A 21,327-nucleotide genomic window follows, 5' to 3' on the forward strand; every position below is an offset into this window, starting at 1 on the left:
GGAAGCACTGAAAAACATCGGATAAGAAAAAAAAAATTAACAAAACGCAGAATCGAATCGGGTTTTATTTAGGTACCCTTACTCTTCTCCCCTCTGAAGATGTATGTTTTATTAACCCTTTAGCTTAAAAAACTAACAGCGCTTGAGCAAATTGTATTCACCTTTCTCTTGTTCTTTGATTTCTGTTTGTAACTCTGTTTTCTGCGCTGGTTGTACAGTGAAACCCTTATGGATTTGATTCAGGTTTCGTCTTTCCCAGTCTGCCGAATGGCCAAATACGTGATATCTTAAGTCTCTATAGATTTAATATTTAGTTAAATAAATTTTTAACCAGCCTTCTCGTAATTTCCAAGAGTTTATAGTGGAGAGTTTTCACTGAACTAAATTTCATGCTATTTTCATATTTGTCATTTGTGTTATTATACATTTTACTATCATATAATTTCCTCAAAATGAAATATTTTATGACATATTAAAATAAAAATTTGGAATACCTATTATTAATAACCATAGACATTTTACATCTTAACATTTCAACTGAAATAATGTGTTGCATAAAGTTACTAGATCATAATTTTTATATGTATTATTATATCATTTACTTGACTGATAACACATCACTTAACATAAAATTTTATGATGCTTAATACTATTAATATTATAAAATTAAATATTATCCCATTAACTAATTATTATTATTATTATTATTTTAGAAATTGCAATTAACTAAGCATTAGCTTAGTTAATAGTCATTAATATTTTCATCCCATACCTTCCCTACCATTTAATTCAAGTGGCTAACTAAAGAAAACAGTGGTTAAGCTCATATAAGGAAAAACAAATTGTCATGGTTTATATGATTCAATGTATTATTATTTTAATTTAATACTTCTACATAGGGGTGGGCATAAACCCACAACCCATGGGTTTACCCAAACCCAAACCAAATTAAATGGTTTGAGTTGGGTAAATCATGAAAATGGGTTAAATGTGAGTTTTATATAGAAAATCATTTCATTATGGGTTGGGTATGGTTTACCCATAGGTCATGGACAAAACCCCAACACTCAAATTTTTCAAATGAAATAAATGAAAACAAAATAAATGAACACAAATAAGTGAAAGGCCACCATTAAGTTTTTTACGGCGTGATCAATTATCAACAGTTAGAAAATGAAAATAACATGTAAAAATAAATTTAAATTAAATAAATATTGTTGTAAATAACATAAATTTTTTTCTTATTTACAAAAATAATTTCTCCCACATGGAAGGATCGACATAGAAAGAGCATGAGACTCTACTAGTGATCAATAATAACTCGACTTAGACTGGGTCTGATATGTTAGATGGTGGCTAATTTTTGGTCAATAATTGAATGTAATGCCCATATTAGGCTCTGTACAAAACTTTGCTTACCATATGATGAAATTAGAACATAAAGCATACACACTATATAATATCAGAGTGTAAATAAAATTAAACATATAAATAGACAACATAACGCAAAACTACCAAAACGATAAATAAAAATAAATATTGCATAATTAAATAAATAACAAGTGGCAAAATTTATTATTAGATTGTTATGTCATGTTTGTGAAAGTTTATTATTAAAGTGTATGTTCTTATTTATTGATAAATAATAATTTTTGCAATTAAACTTTATTTTGATTTTCTAGTATTCTTTAATTTGAGGATTAAGTTATTGTAAAATTTATAATTTTTATCCACTATATTTTTTTATATTTTAATATCAATTTAATAATTAATAACAATTAATAATTATTATAATTTTGATATAATTAAATTTTATTAAAATAAAAATTATTTTGATAATAAAATTCAAACCAAACCCAAATGGGTTGGTTTGGATTGGGTTAAAAATATTTGGGTTGGTTTGGGTTGGATCTAAATTTTTATAGTTTGGTTTGGTTTGACTTAAAATCCAACCCAAACCAACCCATGCACACCCCTACTTCTACACATGGAAATAACTAAATTTAATACTCCTACACGTGGAGATAACTTTTTTGTATATGTCTTAGTAATGTGATTGTTACTTATATGCAATATAATGTCATTAGTTAAAAAGTATGACTATTTGTACCCTATAAAATATTTTGAACACCTTTTATTAAAATTTTAATATAAATTTATACTTAACACACCCTCTTCACACCAATGAAAATATTTTTTCTCACAAAACTATGTTTCTTTTCCTCAAAATTGCTAAGTGCGTAATAGCTTGACATTATGCATACATATAAGAGCACACATACATAAAATCATATGTTCTTAAAGTTAATATTGGCGGGAGGGTAAACTTGATTTAAAATTTCATAAATGTTTATGTCCTCAATCTTAAGCTTTATGCATACAATTATGAATATTTAATCTCTACTCATAAAAACTAAAAATGAAGGAATAAAGAACAAACATTTGTAAGTTCTTGACACTAATGGTGCGTTTACCTCATGAGAATGAGAATGAGGTGGAATGAGAATGAGAATGAGATTTCAATGTTTATTTGACAAAAATAAATGAGAATGAGAATGTACTAAAATGTCATTGATGTGTTTACTTGACAAAATAAATGGGAATGAGGAATGAGAATCAGAATCAATTTACCAAAATACCCATAGTATTAATAATTAATAAAAATAATTAATTTATCATTATTAACAATATTATCATTATTATTTTAGTTATTATTAATTATTGTTAATATTATTTTTATTAATATTATCATTATTAACATTTATTATTATTATTAAATTTTATTAACTTTATTATTTTAGTTATTAATAATTATTTTTATTAATATTATCATTATTAAATTTATTATTTTAGTTATTGTTAATTATTGTTAATAGTATTTTTATTAATATTATCATTATTAACATTTATTATTATTATTATTATTATTACTATTATTATTAACTTTATTATTTTAGTTACTATTAATTATTGTTAATATTATTTTTATTAATATTATCATTATTAACATTTATCATTACTAAAATAATAAATTCAATAAAATTTAATTTTAATAATAATAATAAATGTTAATAATGATAATATTAATAAAAATAATAATAACAATAATTAATAATAACTAAAATAATAAAGTTAATAAAATATTATAATAATAATAAAATTAATAATAATAATAACAACAATAAGGATAATATTGTTAATAATGATAAATTAATTGTTTTTATTAATTATTATTTTTATCATTATTTTTATTGTAAATAATGATAATATTAATGATAATAATAATAATAATAATAATAATAATAATAATAATAATAATAATAATAACTAAAATAATAAAGTTACTAAAATTTAATAATAATAATTATTATTATTAATGACATTTAAAATAATAAAATTATTTGTGATTTGAATAAGGGTAATTTAGGAAATATGAAAAAATTAGAAGGATAGAAAAATAAATTTATGTTTCATTCCCATTTACACATTTTCATTCTCAATCCCCCATGGGAATGGGATTCTCATTCCTTATTCCCAAATTGTGTAGGACCCATATATTTTATTCTCATTCTCAAATTACATTTTGTCAAATAAACATAAGTTTCATTCTTATTCCTCCATTTCAATTTCCCAAACACACCATAAGAACTTATTCAGATGAATATTAATTTTGTCTTACATTAATTACAGTCCTTTTTTATCCGTCTCATTCCATAAGACGAATGGAAATATACTACTCCGTTCAATAATGCAACTCTACCAACTCCACTGAAGGAGACGATGTTAAATGTGTAAAACGCACTAAATGCATGCTTGGATCATAAAAGGGAGTTGCTTGGAGCCTTGAACTTGTAAAATAACAGTAATGATGCTGTAGGAATTGGCAGCTCTGCTTCTGTAGGAATCTTGGGACATGCTGCAAATATGATTGGTAATGAATATTACACGGAGATAATCACATAGATAATATTAGATCATAGAATTTATATGTTTACACATTAAAAAAAAAAATAGTTGAATCATTTAAATAGAGACTTGGTAACGTAGAAAACTGAAGCAAAATAACAAGAATTATGTTAAATCAAAGACGATTTGGTTGGAATTTGGCAAAGAAATGGAACCCTATTTTTTACTAAAATTAGGCAAAAGAAAGCTTCTTCCCAATTTGTTAAATTAATTCCTATTTACCAGCTCAGAATGGCTATCCTGAGTTTGTGGAAATAAAGCAACGGGTGCCACCACAAGATATGATGAATTCCCCTAATCAAGGACAAACCCATCAGCATAAATAAACCCGACAATCTCTTCCTCAAATCATCCCCAGCATTTGAACGATCTGCATTGTTCTCTATATTCAGTAGAGAACCTTGCATATAAGGGGACAAAAAATTAAAAATAATAAAAATAATAAGACGAAAACACAAACCCCATCGGACATGATGGCTCGCCTGGTCATTGTTCTTGCTCTCATTTTTGTAGCCATTATCAGTGTGGCCTCAGCCCAGCAGGAACCCATTATTCAGCCACAACCCAATGAACCCCATCAGCCTAATCAGCCGCAGGAACCCAATCAGCCACAGCAGCCTAATCAGCCCCAGGAACCCAAGCAGCCTGATCAGCCACAGACACAGCCACCTACCCAGCAACCACAGCAGCCTGATCAGCCACAGACACAGCCACCTACCCAGCAGCCCCAGCAGCCTCAGCAGCCAAATCAGGCACCCGGTGAGGCACCAACACAGGCACCTCCAGCCGGTGGTGCACCCGCACCGGCACCCGGAGAAGCCCCAGCAGGAGGCCCAAGCAGTGGACCAGCTGCTGGACCTGGACCTGCAGAAGGCCCCTCTGGCGAGGCTAAGTTGCCTGAGGTTGCAATGCCAGGACCAGTGGGCGAGGGAGATGAGAACAAGTCGGAAGGGAGTGGTGCAAGCTCCCTCAAAGTCTCCGCCCTCGTCGCTGGTGTTGCAGTCGCTGCTGCTTTCTTCTACTAATCATGAGCAAATTAGCTACGTCTACAAAACCACGTACCCGATTGACTAACATTCATCGGTTGTCTAGAGCAAAGCTCATTTGATATATGGATTTGTTTGTCAATAAAATTCGAGGTTTTACGTATCATGATGAGTTTTAAAATATTGTGGATTGGAGATATTTGGATCTATCATTGAATAATTTCTAAGTTTGACCAATTTTTATCATCATATGTGCCTGTGGGTGCCTCTTCCGAGTTGAGGCTCGTATATAAAAATATTATCCATTATTTACGTCCTGCAGGCTGCATGCCGGCTGATCGATGCATGTCTTTATCTTTGGTCAAATTGCCTTTTGTTCTTTATGGAATAGGGTGGTGCTTATTCCTGAAGAAATGAAATTGCTCGCATTCAATCACAATATTGTCACGATTTGCTTTAATTTAAAGATTTTATTAATCCCGCGTATTTAAATAAATAATATCCTGGCTTTAATTTATTGAGATGAAATTAAAACGAGACTTTGGAATCCCTGATCTGACGAGCGCTTGTTGCAGCAAGCAATAATAAAAGGTGACAAACAAAGTAAATGAAATATATATCCGGATCCCCTGAGTTACAGTTAACGCAACTTACAGGAGCTGCTTTTAGGCTTGGCAAAACCCCGGGTCCGGTCCGGGTTTGGTGCACCCCGGGTCCAGTCCGGGTTTGGTGCAACCCGGGACCGGACCGGATGCCAAAAATTGAAACCCGGACTCGGACAAAACCCGGTTTTTGCATGTCCGGTCCGGGCTTGAGCCCGGCGTGCCCCGGGTCCGGGTTTTGTCTTCCGGGCTTCTAAGCCCGCAAACAATTATTTTAAAAAAAAATCTTTCATTTTTATTAAGATGTAACAGATTGAAAATAAATTGAAAATAAACGATGGCTCCTTTTTAATCAGCAAAGTCATACAACTATCCTAAATTGAAAATAAATTTGATTAAGAATTTAAGATGTAACAGATTGGTAGAAGTTATCCAATAATTGTCAAAGCGGCAGATGGTAAGTGGCATGCACCAAGCAACTTAATTAATTAAACAATAAGCTTAGTCATGACTGATATAACTAACAAAATTTGCTGTCAGCATTGATTAAAAATCCACTTCAATAGTGCTATTGTATATTACACGAGCAGGCCAATAAGGATCCTTCACAAAATTGGCCATATTTTCCTCATATTCTACGGTCAAAACCATTTAGCCTCACAGCAACAGCAAGTCAGCAACCATGCACAAAATTGACCGAAGATAAACACGAACAGCAACAGCCAACACCAACAGAGAAGCAATCGGCAAAAATGCAACTGGGAAGACAAAATATGGAAGGAAAAAAATCAATACCTGCGGCTGGTAGTGGTGGCTGTGATGGCAGAGTGATGGACTGATGGTGGATGACAAAGTGGCAATGTAGAGTTGGAGACGATGGTGCTGACGCTGACAGCGCCGGAGGGGGTTGCACTGCGCTGCTGCCGCTACACGAACGACTCCCGTCACAGCCGCAACTGAGCAAAACCAAGTCAGCAAATGCAAACGAGAAGAGATGATGTCGAGTGCCGAGTGCCGAGGGGCGAAGGTGACAGACTGACGGTGGCAGCGTCGCTGCTTATGCCTTTGGGTTTGGGTGTTTTACGATTTGGGGAATTAAGGACTTTCGGATTTGGGTGTTTTGACTTTTGCGATTTGGGTTTGGGTGGGTAACTGGTTTTAGTTTTTTTTTTTTTAATTAGGAAAACGGGTCCGGGTCCGGGTTTCAGGTTTTTAGTGCTGAACCCGGACCGTGCCCGGATATGTCCGGGTTTTAAATTCTGAAACCCGGATCCGCTTTTTCTGTATATGCGGTCCGGGTTTTGCCCGGACCGGATTGGCCGGGTCCAGGCCGGATCCGGTCCGGGCGGGTTTTTTTGACACCCCTAGCTGCTTTAGTCTTCTCTGAATTGTTGCCGTAAAATATCGTGGAGCCCTTGTGCTTTATATTATTGAAAATTTATAAATATAAGTATTACGAAACTTTCTGCATTGTAAAATTTCGTTCAGACTCTTGCACTCTATTTTATTTCATTGAAGCCTTTAGAGTATCAAATTCATCCCCTATAATTTTTAAATTCTCAAAATACCCTCCATTTAAGTAAAATATCATTATAATTAAATGGATTATAGTTATAATTACAATTACAATAATTATTTTATTATAATTATAATTATAATTTTTAAATGGATTATTATAATAATTATTAATAACAATAATAAAAATTTATAATTAATTAATCTATTAACAATAATTAATAATAATTTTTAGTTAAATTGTTAATAATAATACTAAACAATAATTGTTATGAATAATTAATTTTTGAATAATAATAATCACAATAATTAAAATATAATAATTATGATAAAAATTAATTAAGGATTTTATAGTAACCTTCAAGGATATTCATTATCAACAAAAATTTTAAGGATATTATCATTCATCTTCTTTATAATATCATCTCATAATAATTAATATTTTCATGATAAAAGGATTAACAAAATAAAAAGCAAATTTCCTTTGAATTCATCCATTTCCACTATTAACTTCTTTTCATAAGCAACCTTTATCGATAATTGAAGCCATCATTAGACTCATCATAGAGAAAGAGAGGGAGAGTGGGGAAGAAGAAATGGGGAAAAAAATGAAATGTTTACAATTTTATAATGCATTCACTAAACAATAATCAAAATTAATTGGAAACATAATGAGTTAGAATCGAAATGAGGAATTGGAATCAGAATAATTTATTTACTTGAATTGCAAGAATCGTAATTACAATGAGCTATATTACTATTTATATGTTTTATTTTGTTTTAGAATCAAAATCGGAATGAGTTAAATTGTAACAAATTACTATTAAAAAATCCTTAATTAATTTTTATTGTAATTATTATTTTGTATTTTAATTATTGTGATTATTATTATTCAAAAATTAATTATTAATAATAATTATTGTTAATTATTATTATTATTATTAACAATAACTAGAAAATTATTATTAATTATTGTTAATAGATTAATTAATTATAATACTTTATTATTATTGTTATTAATAATTATTATAATAATCCATTTAAAAATTATAATTATATTTATAATTACAGTTAAGGGTGGGCGTTTGGATCGGGTTAACCGGATTCAAATTTCTAACCCGTTCGGCTTGGATTTCGGTTCGGGTTGAACCCGAATCAAAATCGAGACCCGATCGGGTTAACTGAAAAAAAAAAGTCAGAACACCAAAAAATCAAAACCCTTATTTCCTTTTTTCTCTTCTTTGCACTCCACATCGAGACAAGCACAACCTCAACCCTAGCACACTCACAATCTCACTCACACACACCACCGGTGTCAATTCAACTATGTTCAGGTGCATCGGCGTTGCAGTTTCAGATTCAAATGTTGCCTCCTTCTTCGTTTCAGATCTAGTCTTCTTGGGCCCTTCGCTTTAGATCCAGTCACTGCCTCCTTCTTCGTTCGTAGTCGTTGGGCGCACAATGTGATGTTAATGTCGGTGATGTTTACGATTCCGATGATGTTATTTTTAGTGATGTTTGGAATTTCATTTTCGCTGATGTTTGCATTTCGTTGCCTCCTTATTCGTTATTGTTAATTGAATGTATGTTTTTGGAAGGATTTGGTTTTCGGGACTTGGCAAACAAATCTAATCTCAGCTTCTATTCCTCTGTTGATACCCGTTTGCACTTATCCATTAGAATTTTATTCTGACGTTGCAACTCTCTGCATAGCAACTGTAGTTTGTCTTTAACAAGAATGGCTGCATCTATTTCAGCGAGAACTTGTAGTGTTGGCAAAAACCCGGGTCCGGTCCAGGTTTGGCCCTGCCCGGGACTAGACCGGATCAATAAAACAGCTGCCCGAACTTGGATTGTGCCCCATTTTTTCACATCCTGTCTGGGTCAGGCCCGGCACGTCTCGGGCATGGGTTTTTTATCCGGACTTTCTCTGCCCGGATAAATTACTGGTTTACTGTGGTTATTAAAGATTCCAATGAAATCAACCTTGCAAATCATTCCATTTACGGCAAATCAATTCCAAAGCCAGCAAAGCCTAAAATGCAAAAGTTTGATATCCATGGAGCAATGTTTGTCGTTCTTTGCCAAAAGAATAGCCTGAAAAACGTGAGTCGATGATCTGCACTGCGTGGGTTCGAGTGGCTGGTGCTGGGTTTACTGCTGGCTGCTGCTGAGGTGGCTTCATGCATCGTGGTGGTGTGCTGGCCGAGTTTGTTGGAGGCTGCTGCTGTGGTGATTTCGCGTGGCTGCTGGGTTCGCAAATCGCTACTTTGCTGCTGGTGGTGGTGCTCGTGGCTGCTGGATTCGGTGATGATTGGTCGTGGGTGCTATTGCCGTGCTGGTTTTGATCGGTTAGGTAATGGCTGCTTGAGAGATGTGTAAGAAGTGCAGACTGCACAACATTTAATTTCAAAGATTTTTTTTAAGGAGAAATGCAAATTATGAAGAAATTTGTGCTATTAGAACGAAAAAAAAATGGATTGATTTGCAGATTTTTTATTTGAAAAGGATTCATGCTAGAGAAAGCCAAAAGCAAGGAATAAAAAAGGAAAAAAAAAAAAAAAACAAAGAACCATAGTCATAGAACAGCACGTGAGGGCTATCAAATGGTGCTTAAAGCACTCAAGAGTCAAGATCTAAGCCAAGTGGTGGTCAAAGCACTCAAGAGCCAAGAGCTTGAGTGATTTTGCTTTTTGCAATCAGATGATGATTTTGCAGGATGTATAAGACGCTTTTGCAATCAGTGCTGGCTTGGAGTGTTTGCTGGGGGTGTTTGCTTTTTGCAGCCGGCAGCTTGTGTTTCCTTGGAATGTTGAGTGGTGGCCTTTAGCTTGGAGTGTTGGAGAGCTGGAGGTGCGGCAGCCGTCAGCAGTGCTTGTGTTTGCATACAAATAGGATAGAAAATTAGGGTAAGTTTCAATTTTGGGTGTATTACATTTATATTTTCTTTCTTTTTCTTTTTTTTTTTTTTACTTATCAAAACCCAACACGGATCCGGGTTCTGGGTTTTTTGTGCCATAACCGGAACCGGACCTGGAAGTATCTGGGTTTTAAATTCCAATAACCGGACTCGTATTATTTGTATATGCGGTCCGGATTTTGCCCGGACCTGATTAGCCGAGTCTGGGCTGGGTCCGGGCGGATTTTATTGCCACCCCTAAATACATTCTAGATTATGCCTATTTGCTTAACATCAGTTTCAATTGGCCTTGATATGTGCTCCAAACTCTTGCATATATAGAATTGAACTTTTATTTTTATTCTGATTTAAGATTTAAGATTTGAGAATTTAAAATTTTGGTTGGTTAATGACGAATGTGTTAAAATATATGTTTCTATAATGTTGATTTTTATGATAACAAACAAGATTAAGAATGATAAATCTTTTAAGCTCAAATTATTTTTTATACATTTTAAATAAATCATTATTTTTACATTATAAAGGTTTTATATTTAATGAAAAAATGATTTTATGAAATTGATTGTTTTTATTCTTTTTAAATAAATCATTATTTTCACATTATAAATGTTTCATATTTAATGGAAAAATGATTTTATGAAATTGGTTGTTTTTCAAAGTTTATGGTTTAATTGAAAGAATTTTGAAAACTTTGAAATAAACAAGTATTGCTTGAAATTTTGGAGAATGACTTATTTGAAAAGTGTCATAGCATTTTGGACTATACCATAATTTCAGAAAGTTTCGGGATTAACAAAGCATTACGTAGAAATTCTGAAATCGGACCTATTTGTAAAGTTTCATAACGTTTTAGGTCGTAATATAATTTTATAAAGTTTTGGGATTAAATTATAATTTTAGAAAATATGTCACTGTAGCAGTTACTGTAGAAAACGGCGATCCGACATCTTGATAATGACTCGCCGACATCTAACAGAATTGAAGATTAGCCTCTGAACCTAAACGGCGATCCGACAATTTTGATAAACGGCTCGCCGATATCAACCAGAACTGAAGGGTAGTCTCTGGACCTAAACGGTGAACCGACATGTGTGATAAACAGCTTGCCGATATCAACCAGTAGCCTTTGGACCTAAACGGAGATCCGACATATAGTTAACGGCGACCCGACAATTTAAAAATCAGCCCCAACGGTCATATTGACTAGTTAAAAGACGATCCGACATCTAGTTAGCGGCGATCCGACAGTGTGCAGAAAGTCAATAACGGCTGGTTTTCAGCTCCAACTATAAATAAGCTCAATCTAATTCAAACAAGAAGAATTCCAACGATCATCATTGAGCAAAATATTGAGAATACAACTTTCATTGAACTTTAAATTCTTGTATTCATTTCATTCATTCACACATTGAGCTTTCATTTGTGATCAAACACATTGTGTGTGAGAGATTCATTTGTAATCTTTTTTGTAAAATCAAGTTAAAAGATTGTAAGTGTTGGGATACACTTGGATTAAGAGATTGAGGATAATCTCTTGTTGTAAAGGTCCATTGACACCTTGGAAGTCAATTGTAAGCGTTTGAAGCCTTGGGAGACTAGCTTAGTGAAATCCTCAAGCCCGGTGAGCTTGGAGGCGTGGACGTAGGCGGGAATTGCCAAACCACGTAAAAATCATTGTGTTTGTTTTCTCTTCCCTTACTCTTTTAATATTGTGCATGATTGAATTTATTGTTTTCAATTTGATTAAGGTAATAGATTAAATTGTTGAGTGGTTTGCTTAGCTTAAATTTTAAAATCTCAATTCACCCCCCCTCTTGGGTTGCCTAGTTAGTATTTCAGAATGTTTGGACAATCAAACTATTATAACCTGATTTCAACCCAAACTGAAATTTCGATCAGAATTACTAACCCAAACCGAACCGATTTAATTTCGATTCGGTTTGGTTTGGGTTCGTATTTTGAACTCGATTGGGTTGAAACCCAAACCGAAATCCGAACAACCCGAACTGAAACCTAATTTGCCCATCCTTAATTACAATAAAATAATAATTATAATTATAATCCATTTAATAATTATTATATTTTATATACATGAAGGGTATTTTGAGAATTTAAAAATTATAGGGGATGAATTTCATACTCTAAGGGTTTTAATGAAATAATATAGAGTGTAAGGGGCTGAACGAAATTTTACAATACAAAAAGTTTCACAATACTTATTAATAAATTGTGAATAATGTAAAGCACAAGGGGCTCAGAGATATTTTACAGTAACAATTCAGCAAACGGAGAAACACCTGCAAGTTACGTTAACTGTAACACGGGGGATCCGATCCGGATCCATATAGGGGGATCCTATAAGGATATATTGACAACCTAAGTTCGTATCCGAGGATAAGTACAGATCCTTGAGGACAATAATAGACGGCAATTAAACTTTGCGTTTCTTTCAAATATTCGATATTCCTCCATACATCCGGTGTCATATAAACGGGACGAATTTCGTCGCCGTAGCCGGTGAGTGCTAAAAGTTAAAGGTTTTCAGAATTATATACCGCTGCCTTCTCCAACTTGCTGAGCTTTCAGCTTTGCACTCTTGAATTCTGAATACGACATTAATTTTTGTAATTAGACTGACATTAACATTTAACCGGCCCGGCCGGGAACTTCAAGTTGTTAAATATGACACGAACATTCAGTATCGGGAACCACGTTGTGTATAAAGTAAAGAAAATGCACAAGAAACTCTTTCAACATCATCAAATCAAGGGCCAGTGCACAACGCTGGCATTTGCATTGAGCTTTCTGAAACTGAAACTGAAACAGTAACAGCACAGATTGGCTGATAAAATACATAACTATAAATTATGGAGATAAAATTTTTGGAATTAAAAAAGATTCCTGAAGTGGCAGATTAAACTGGAGGATTGGTCACCAGATAGATGGAACAGACGCGTACACTACACAGGCAGTTAGAAATATTTATACATGGAACTAACAAGAATCAGTCATACCCAACTCCTAAATTACATGACAAAACTAAAGATTCACAAAGCAGAACTGGATGAAGCGAGTGATCTTGTAAAAGAATACAAAAGCCAAGAATAATGCACGAGAGAGCATTTAAGTAAAAATTGCAGCTGCCAGTGCGGGGAAAGGCAGCTTTCCACATTAAGCAAGTAGAAACCCTCAGAACAACATAGTCAGGTGGGTATCTGAGATTATGCCTCCTTAAAACTCATAATCTCATTCCCCAGACAGGAAACCTAATGTACATTTGAGCAGAACATTTCAAATCCTCTCCACAAACCACAAAACTTTCATCCCTAATCACTTTTCTGGTATACAAAAACAGAGACAATGATCTATCTATCAATAAAAATCCATCGAAAGAAACAGTACAAATGAAAATCAAATCTGATTACAACAAATTCATACTGCATGACAGAGGAAATGTACATGGAATGTGGCATCATGCCTTCACCTGCAACATTCTCAAAACAACCAAAACGCTCAGTTCCAGCCCAATAGAATGATGCAGAAGTCCACAATTTACGACTCCCATGTGCAGGTAAACCTCACAACTTACATAGACAATAATAATAATAAAGGTTAAAAAAAAAGGCACACTTCCAATGTTCCTTTATCTTTTATGTTGAAACTACAACTAGTTCTACACATGTTACAATAATCAATTACAAGTGAAACAATTCCAGGTTACAAATTACTAAAAGCTCATCACTGACTATCCTAAATCAGTTACACTGCATCAAATGTAAACACAATTGTGCCTCAAAGTCAGTACAACAGTCTTACAAGCTCACAGCGAGCCACAAATAGTCAAATAAATAATGAAAGAGGCCTTTACATGTGATGGACCTAATACATGTAACTCAATTTTACAAAAACATGAGATGATGCTTTACAAAATGGTATATAAACCTATTAAACAAAATCCTTTCCATTTTTTGACAATTTCATGGCTTCAACTATTTCTAGGCATTCTCTTCCAGGAGAGCAGTTCAAACATTCTTAAGGGCCGCTCGAGGGGGCAAAAAAGTGAAAGCCAAAATTGTCAAGGCTTGTTTGCACACTTGACAGACCAAAGCCAATATTTGAGAAAGCGAATGAATGCAGCCCAACAAACACATCTTCCTTGGTTGCTACTCCACTCCCTGAATATGGTGATAAAAAGAAAGCCCCCATGTCAATAGACTTGGAAAAAGAAAACCTACCAGCCAAAGAGGCCACTAAACTTTCCTCAAAGAGCACTACATGATTTTAGTACCATATTCCTACAATCAATGAATCAATCACAATCACCCATGAATGGGGACCTCATGTAAGTCCTACATGATAAACAGCCCAGATTTCATAACAGGGAAGTAAAGCCCTTAACTGGAAGGTGTTTTGCTCTCTTTGATCAGATAGCATATCAAACTCAAGTACGTCCAAATCCACCCATTCATAACAAAAGTCTAAGGGAATCACACTTCTACAAAACACAAATACATTATTTGCCATGTGAATTTACTAAAACTACCGTACCCGGCTGAAACTCACAACACCAGATATGAGAACTTTTCATTCTAGGATAAACCATAATAAAATAATATCATACACTAGAAATTAGGTAAAACTTTCTATTATACTAGTTACCACCAAAATAACGGAACTTCTAAAATATATAATGATTTGGAAGATAGTTCTTTTATGGCTAAAATAGTGTTTTCGAAGAAGAAACAAAAGTTCAAATAGCTGTTTTAATATTTAAAAGTATATTGATCTTCAAGAGAACTAATCAAATTAAAATAACTAATTGAAACTTCAAAGAACAATCACAAACGATCAGTAGAAAGAAAAAGAAAGAGGGAAGCAAGAAAAGAAAGCAGCCAACCATGCCTTCAAGAAAAGCTTCTCTCTCTCTCTCTCATTTTTCTTCGTGATTTTTTTTCTTCTTTTCGAGTAAAACCAAAAAGATTGTATCCGAAGGACAAGAAAAAGATATAAAAAAATTCAAAAAGGTGAACAAGCAATCCACTGAACCAGCAAACGAATCAAACAAAAACAGAAGCACCAAAAAACAAACACTACTCACGACTTCAAGAAAAGCTTTAAGAATCAGATTCTTAGTTGACATTCACTAAGATACGAAAGAGAAGATTGGAAGCCATTTACTAGACCAACAACTCCAAAAATTGGCCACCATATCCGCTTATCCTTACCCCCAATTCCAAGCGAAAAAACCTAAAAGAATTTAACATTCCAAGTAATCCACCAGTCCATAAGCATAAGCAGCACCACACATACATTGTGGATATAATTCAAAATGGGAGGATGAATAACATAGACTTTAATAAATAGTTACGATGCCCTAGCAATATTTGAAACATTGCTAGTATGACTTGCTGATCAAATAAAACTCACTTGAAAAGAAAATAATAAAGGCATGCTACATATCAGCTGTTGCTTCTTCTGAGGAAGGTCAATTTGATGGGAAGATACAAAGACCACATATTAAACATTGTCAAGTCCGAGAGAAACCCCTGAAGTAGGACTTCATTTTCTAAGACAAGACTAAGAATCCTTAATTAGTTGACCATCAGTGGTTCGCACAGAAGGAACAACATCCTCCATCTTGACTTCTTCATATGTCAGCATCATCAGCACCATCAGTAAGACTCAACTATTCTAATAAAAGACAGATGAATTCTAATTCCAAATTCAAATCTAAATGTCATTTGAAGTGATACAAAGGACCCAGAAGGCAGAAGGACACAGCTATCACATGCATCAGTTTAAATATTAAAGTCATGCACTGACTCAGACTTACGAGCACCCTTTAAATACAATCCCAATAAAAATAATGGGTTGGCATGGAAAAAAAACCATATTCTATAATCAACTATAAAAAAACCATATTCTATAATCAACAACTACGAGAAGACACAGGTGTAGAAAGCAATACGGACAACTAATTCAAACTATGATATAATTAGAGTAGGTTTTGTAACATGTGACCAGAAGCCCCAAAACCATTGTCTCAGAAATAGATTCAGTAGAATAAATATAAAGCCATTGGGATACTCGGCAAGGATATCAAGAGTCCAACCCTAGATAGAATATCCCCATTGGCATGCAACTCAAAGTCACTCATCATTTTTTAACAAACAAAATAAGTGTTGGCAGTAACGTTTATAGAATGCAGTACGAAAGAACAGAGAATCTATGCTTCCCTTCTACAAATATGAGAACTTACTTTTCCCTCAAGAAACCACTCTGCATTTAGGCCACAGTAACCAGGAAAAGCGATAGGTAGAAGCATTGTAACAACCCAAGAGCAATACAGTAAGATATAGAGAATATGAGGTCTTGTATGACATGCCACGGAAGAATGAAAAGCGTGACTCTGTCACTCTGATGGTAGCCGTCTCCTCTTCCCATAGTCCACATCTCTCGATCGAGATCTGTGGTCTTCATCTGGGATTGCTCCGGACCTGCTCCGAGATCTTGAAGACGATTGCCCCCTGTCCCAGTTGTCATCATAAGTTGAGTCACGATCTCTTTGTCGACGATCACGATAACTATCTTTTTCTTCCCTGTGTCTGTGATCTCTGTGATCCCTTTCAGATCTGTCCCAGTCTTGTTCCCTCTCCTCTCGGTGCCTCCTATCTGTGTTCCCAGACCAGTCACGCTCAGAACCACGATCCTTTTCCCGGGAGGCAGTAGTTGACCTTGCTCCTTTTTCATGACTTGCCTCCCCATATCCATAATCAGAAGCACCATCATCACCACCATAACTTGACTCCCTTGTCCTTCGTCCATGTTCCTCTCCCACCCATCCACCCATGCTTGAGTCAGTCCACATCCCTGGATGCGGTCCATCCATTCCAGAAGAACCCATCATACCCATCCCATTAGCTGCCATTCCTCGGTTAAAGAATGCTGGGTTGACATGAGGAGCCACCCCAGCAAGGCCCATTGCATTAACAGCAGGAAATGAAGGAAGCATACCAGGAAAACCTGGACCCGAAAAACCTCCATAACCACCTCCTCGACCCATGTATGTTGGATCAAACCCTCCCATCATATTCTGTGGATGCATCATACCACCCGCAGGACCCCCAAAGCCAGGACCTGCAAGGCCTTGTCCATAACCTCCACCAGCAGCATGTCCAGCACCGCTTCCAGCTCCAGAACTACTCCCAATCATGTTCCTTGCACCCATGGGCCCTCTTCCCCTCATCGCTCCACCACCAGGACCTCTGTTGGGTACACCCTGCCCACCTCGTCCCCAGCCGCCCCTTCCAAAATTCCTACCTCCATCACCACTCTGATAATTCGTGTTACCACCTCTCCCACCACCGTCGTTCATAGGTCTGCTTCCCTGATTCTGTGACTGAGGTTGGCCTTGGTTTTTGTTCATGTAAGAAGCTCCCATCTGTTTCAATGTTTGAGGAGAAGCAAAAGCCACAACACATGGTCGTCCATTGAAAACATGACCATTCATTCCATCTTTGCACGCAGCTGCAGCAGCTGCATCAAAGAATTCGACTTGGCAATAACCTTTGGATTTACCACTAGCTCTCTCATCAAAAAACTTAATCTCCTTGGCCCTTCCATACTGAGACAAAACACTTTCAAGCTCCGCATCAGTTGTCCACCAATGTAATTCTCCCACAAACAGCATTGTCCCACCATTCTCTAGAGGAGGCCGGATTTGATTCTCATTCACCATTACACGATTGACATTTGCATTTACACCCATTTGATTAGCTGGAATCAGAGCACCTTGAGGACCAGCAGCACCGGGATTTAGCACAGGTGCAGGCTCATTGGCTGCTCTTCCCGGCATATTAGAAGGATCAACTCCAGTTCTTGAGGGACCTGACGTAGACCCTTGAAAACCCATATTTCTAACATGGGCATCATGAGTTGTCTCTTGGACACTCCCTTTTTGTGAAACAGAAGCTCCATCTGGGTAATTACCAGATCCCATGTTTGGTCTGTTGACAGCAACCTGCACATCATTTTGAGCAGGAAAGTCAGACCCAGCATTGGTGTACTTTCCTTCAACAGAAACCCCAGGGATGTTTGACCCTTGTGAACCCCCAACTTGAACTCGTTGCTCGGGAACATCAGTTTTCTTAACTTGAAGTCTTCCATTGCCCACACCAGCGGATGGGGGAGGTGCCTCAGGCTGCTGAAACTGCAATAAACCATCTCCGACATTAATATCATTATATAGATCATCATACTCATCATCTTCTCCCATCAACTCTTCATCTGCAAGAGCAGGTATAGCTCCACCTCCCTGATACTGCATCTTTTGAGCCCCTCCATACTCGTCCTCCTCATAATCTATTTGTTCTTCAGCCATCGAATGCACTTAAGCTGACCAAGTTATATCAAAATAAAGAAATATTATCTCTATTCCTCCCATGCAGAACTGTGAACAAAGATAAAAGACCATTCAAAATTGTTCTGCTTCTCTACATCAACAGGTTTTAGAGCCAAAGATCACCCATATTAAAGACTAACATAGCTCAAATTTAAGAAGAATGTGATTCATATGTATAAACACATAATCAACACTTATTAATACAAAAGATTCACTACCCACTAAGGAATACATTTAAGAACCATAAGAAACACTTCACCATCCATCCTATAACATCACAAAAAAACACAAATCTGCAACACCCGCCTGGTAAAATTACATGAATTACACAGAAACCCTACCCACAAGTGCAAAAATAACATAAATAGGACAAATCTCCAACACCCACTTCATAAAGTCAAAAGGACACAAATCCTTAAAAACCTTTCAAATTACATCATACAGTAAACAAAAAATTACATTTATATAACAAAAAATTACATATATATTTCCCTAAAATGAAACTGAAGAACATCCGGATAAGAAAAAATAATAATAATAAAACGCAGAATCGAATCGGGTTTTATTTAGGTACCCTTACTCTTATCCCCTCTGAAGATGTGTGTTTTATTAACCCTTTAGCTTAAAAAACTAACAGCGCTTGAGCAAATTGTATTCACCTTTCTCTTGTTCTTTGATTTCTGTTTGTAACTTTGCTTTCTGCGCTGGTTGCACAGTGAAACCCTTATGGATTTGATTCAGGTTTCGTCTTTCCCAGTCGGGCGAATGGCCAATTACATGATATCTCAAGTCCCTATAGATTTAATTTAATATTAGTTAAATAAATTTTTAACCAGGCTTCTCGTAATTTCCAATATTTTAGAATGGAGAGTTTTTGCCGAACTCAATTTCATGCTATTTTCATATTTTTCATTTGTGTAATTACACATTTTACTAGCATATAATTTCCTCAAAATGAAATATTTTATGACATTAGAAAATAAAATTTTGGAATATAGACTTTTTACATCTTAACGTTTCAACTCAAATAATGTATTACATAAAGTTATTAAATCATTGACTCTTAGATGTATTATTATAACATTTACTTGATTGATAACTCGTCGCTTAACATAAAATTTTATGTTGCTTAGTACTATTAATATTTTAAATTAAATATTATCCCATTAACTAATTATTATTATTATTATTAACTAAGCATTAACTCTTAGACATTTTCACTTAGGAAGTTTGTTTGATTTGTCTCCAACGAACAGTCCAACAATAGTACAGAACAAAAATAACATTAAATAAATAAATCTTACCATACCAATGGGCCTTTACTCTAATTAGAGAAGTTTTACATTTACAATGTCGAGTGTAAGAGTTCGAGCCTCTATAAGAGCATTATGAAGATTAGTTTCAGTATTTCTTCAATTATCAACTAACTAAGTGGAGACAGTCTCTCCGTTACGAAATGTGAATGAAATAGACACTCTCGAATATTATAGAGGGTTTAAAGTATTTGGTCAATTACTTCAGTGAGTTAATATAATGTGAATGAAGTAGCCATCCCTTGAAATATTATAATTGTAATATTTGATGAAATATCAACTAACTGAGTGGAGACAGTCTCTCCCTTACGAAATGTGAATGGAGTAGGCACCCCTCGAATATTATAGAGAGTTTAAAGTATTTAAGCACCCCTTGAAATATTGTAATTATAATATTTGATGAAATATCAACTAATTGAGTGGAGACAGTCTCTCCCTTACAAAATGTGAATGAAGTATGTACCCCTAAAATATTATAGAGGATTTAAAGTATTTAGACAAATATTTTAGTAAGTTAATATAATGTGAATGAAGTAGGTACCTCTTGAAATATTATAATTATAATATCTAATGAAATATCAGTAACAATCTCTGTATAACCAAAAAAAAAAAAAAATCTTACCATAAAAATTGAGGACAAGAGATAAAGCCAAAAGGGATAGTAAAGTTATTTAGGATGTGATGATAGCGATGTATCATGTCTATAATGTACTGTCCAGAATTGTGTTAATAATAAGATTGACAAGGGGTATTATATTATATTAGGAAAAATTAACAAAGTTTCCGCCTTCGAATTGGATAACAGGTAACCAAATTTCTATTCACTTATTTATTTTCCAATGTTGCCCTTCAACTTTAAAGTCTGAATTTGGATTATGAAGATCTTAAAATAAAATGTTTAGAGAAGAGCTTAAAGGCATACCTTCCCTTGGTCTTTTTATTCAGTCAAGACGATGAAAGAAGGCAGGAGACTTGCAGAGTGACATTGAAATACGGGTAATTTTTAAAAATCTCCCCTGAGGTTTGAATTTGTTGTAAGTAGATGGCGAGAATTGATTTATTTGTAAAAAACCCCCTATCGTCAGTTAATTTTAACATTGACCGTTAGTTGACCATGCAAAGACAATATTACCCTTAATAATAGTTTATAAACGAAAATAACTAAAAAAAAACCAAAATTATTGGTGCGAAAAGCACAAACCCTATTTTTTGACAATTTTATCCTTGACAATTCCAAAAATTTACAATATCATAGGTAAAGATTATGACTATTTCATTTTCAAATTTTTAATTTTATTTTTTTAAGGAATTTTAAGGAAATATCAATAATTTAAAGAGGATTTTTTAATTTTAACTTTTTTATAAGAACTTTAAGAAAATATCAATAATTTAAAGAGGGTAAAATAGCTAATAATTTTAGTTTTTTTTATAGTTATTTTCGTTTATAAACTATTGTTAAGGGTAATATTGTCTTTGCACAGTCAACTAACGGTCAATGTTAAAATTAACTGACGGTAGGGAATTTTTTACAAATAAATCAATTCTCACCACCTACTTGTAACAAACTCAAACCTCAGGGGAGGTTTTTAAAAATTACCCATTGAAATACTGACAAATGTGGATG

General features: G+C 34.5%; 3 protein-coding genes across 7 annotated transcripts in view; 1 reads left to right on the forward strand and 2 right to left on the reverse strand.

Moving 5' to 3' along the window:
• LOC18044173 (cleavage and polyadenylation specificity factor subunit CG7185) overlaps positions 1 to 301 on the reverse strand; it is a 5,492-nt gene extending 5,191 nt beyond the window's left edge. Inside the window, exon 1 of the mRNA XM_024185769.1 lies at positions 162 to 301. The gene's annotated coding sequence lies outside the window, so the exon portion shown is untranslated. The remainder of the gene's footprint in view (positions 1 to 161) is intronic.
• Positions 302 to 4,439: 4,138 nt separating this feature from the next.
• Positions 4,440 to 4,991, forward strand: LOC112099191 (proline-rich proteoglycan 2-like). The gene has a single exon (XM_024186309.1). It carries the CDS (start codon positions 4,440 to 4,442, stop codon positions 4,989 to 4,991), a length of 552 nt encoding a protein of 183 aa, XP_024042077.1.
• Positions 4,992 to 13,646: 8,655 nt separating this feature from the next.
• On the reverse strand, positions 13,647 to 19,190 carry LOC18044174 (cleavage and polyadenylation specificity factor subunit CG7185). Of its 5 annotated transcripts, none has more exons than XR_002905953.1 (2): positions 16,249 to 19,190; positions 13,647 to 14,164 (listed from the first exon to the last, which is right to left on the reverse strand). XR_002905953.1 is itself a non-coding variant. In XM_024185611.1 (2 exons), exon 2 carries the CDS (start codon positions 18,367 to 18,369, stop codon positions 16,402 to 16,404), a length of 1,968 nt encoding a protein of 655 aa, XP_024041379.1. In that variant the 5' UTR covers positions 18,370 to 18,383; positions 19,050 to 19,190; the 3' UTR covers positions 15,945 to 16,401. The 5 variants fall into 5 exon arrangements, 4 of the variants coding, with proteins under 4 accessions (XP_024041379.1, XP_006438181.1, XP_024041378.1 ...); XM_024185611.1 differs by lacking the exon at positions 13,647 to 14,164 and having other exon boundaries at positions 15,945 to 18,383; positions 19,050 to 19,190; XM_006438118.2 differs by lacking the exon at positions 13,647 to 14,164 and having other exon boundaries at positions 15,945 to 18,438; positions 19,050 to 19,190.
• Between the last annotated feature and the right edge of the window lie 2,137 nt (positions 19,191 to 21,327).

This window comes from Citrus clementina, unplaced genomic scaffold (genome assembly GCF_000493195.1).
Source record: "Citrus clementina cultivar Clemenules unplaced genomic scaffold, Citrus_clementina_v1.0 scaffold_4, whole genome shotgun sequence".
NCBI classification, from domain to species: domain Eukaryota; kingdom Viridiplantae; phylum Streptophyta; class Magnoliopsida; order Sapindales; family Rutaceae; genus Citrus; species Citrus x clementina.

What these genes read in the sequence shown, in the direction of transcription:
- LOC112099191 (XM_024186309.1), top strand. Translation starts at nt 4,440, where the DNA reads ATGGCTCGCCTGGTCATTGTTCTTGCTCTCATTTTTGTAGCCATTATC.
- LOC18044174 (XM_024185611.1), bottom strand. Translation starts at nt 18,369, where the DNA reads ATGGCTGAAGAACAAATAGATTATGAGGAGGACGAGTATGGAGGGGCT.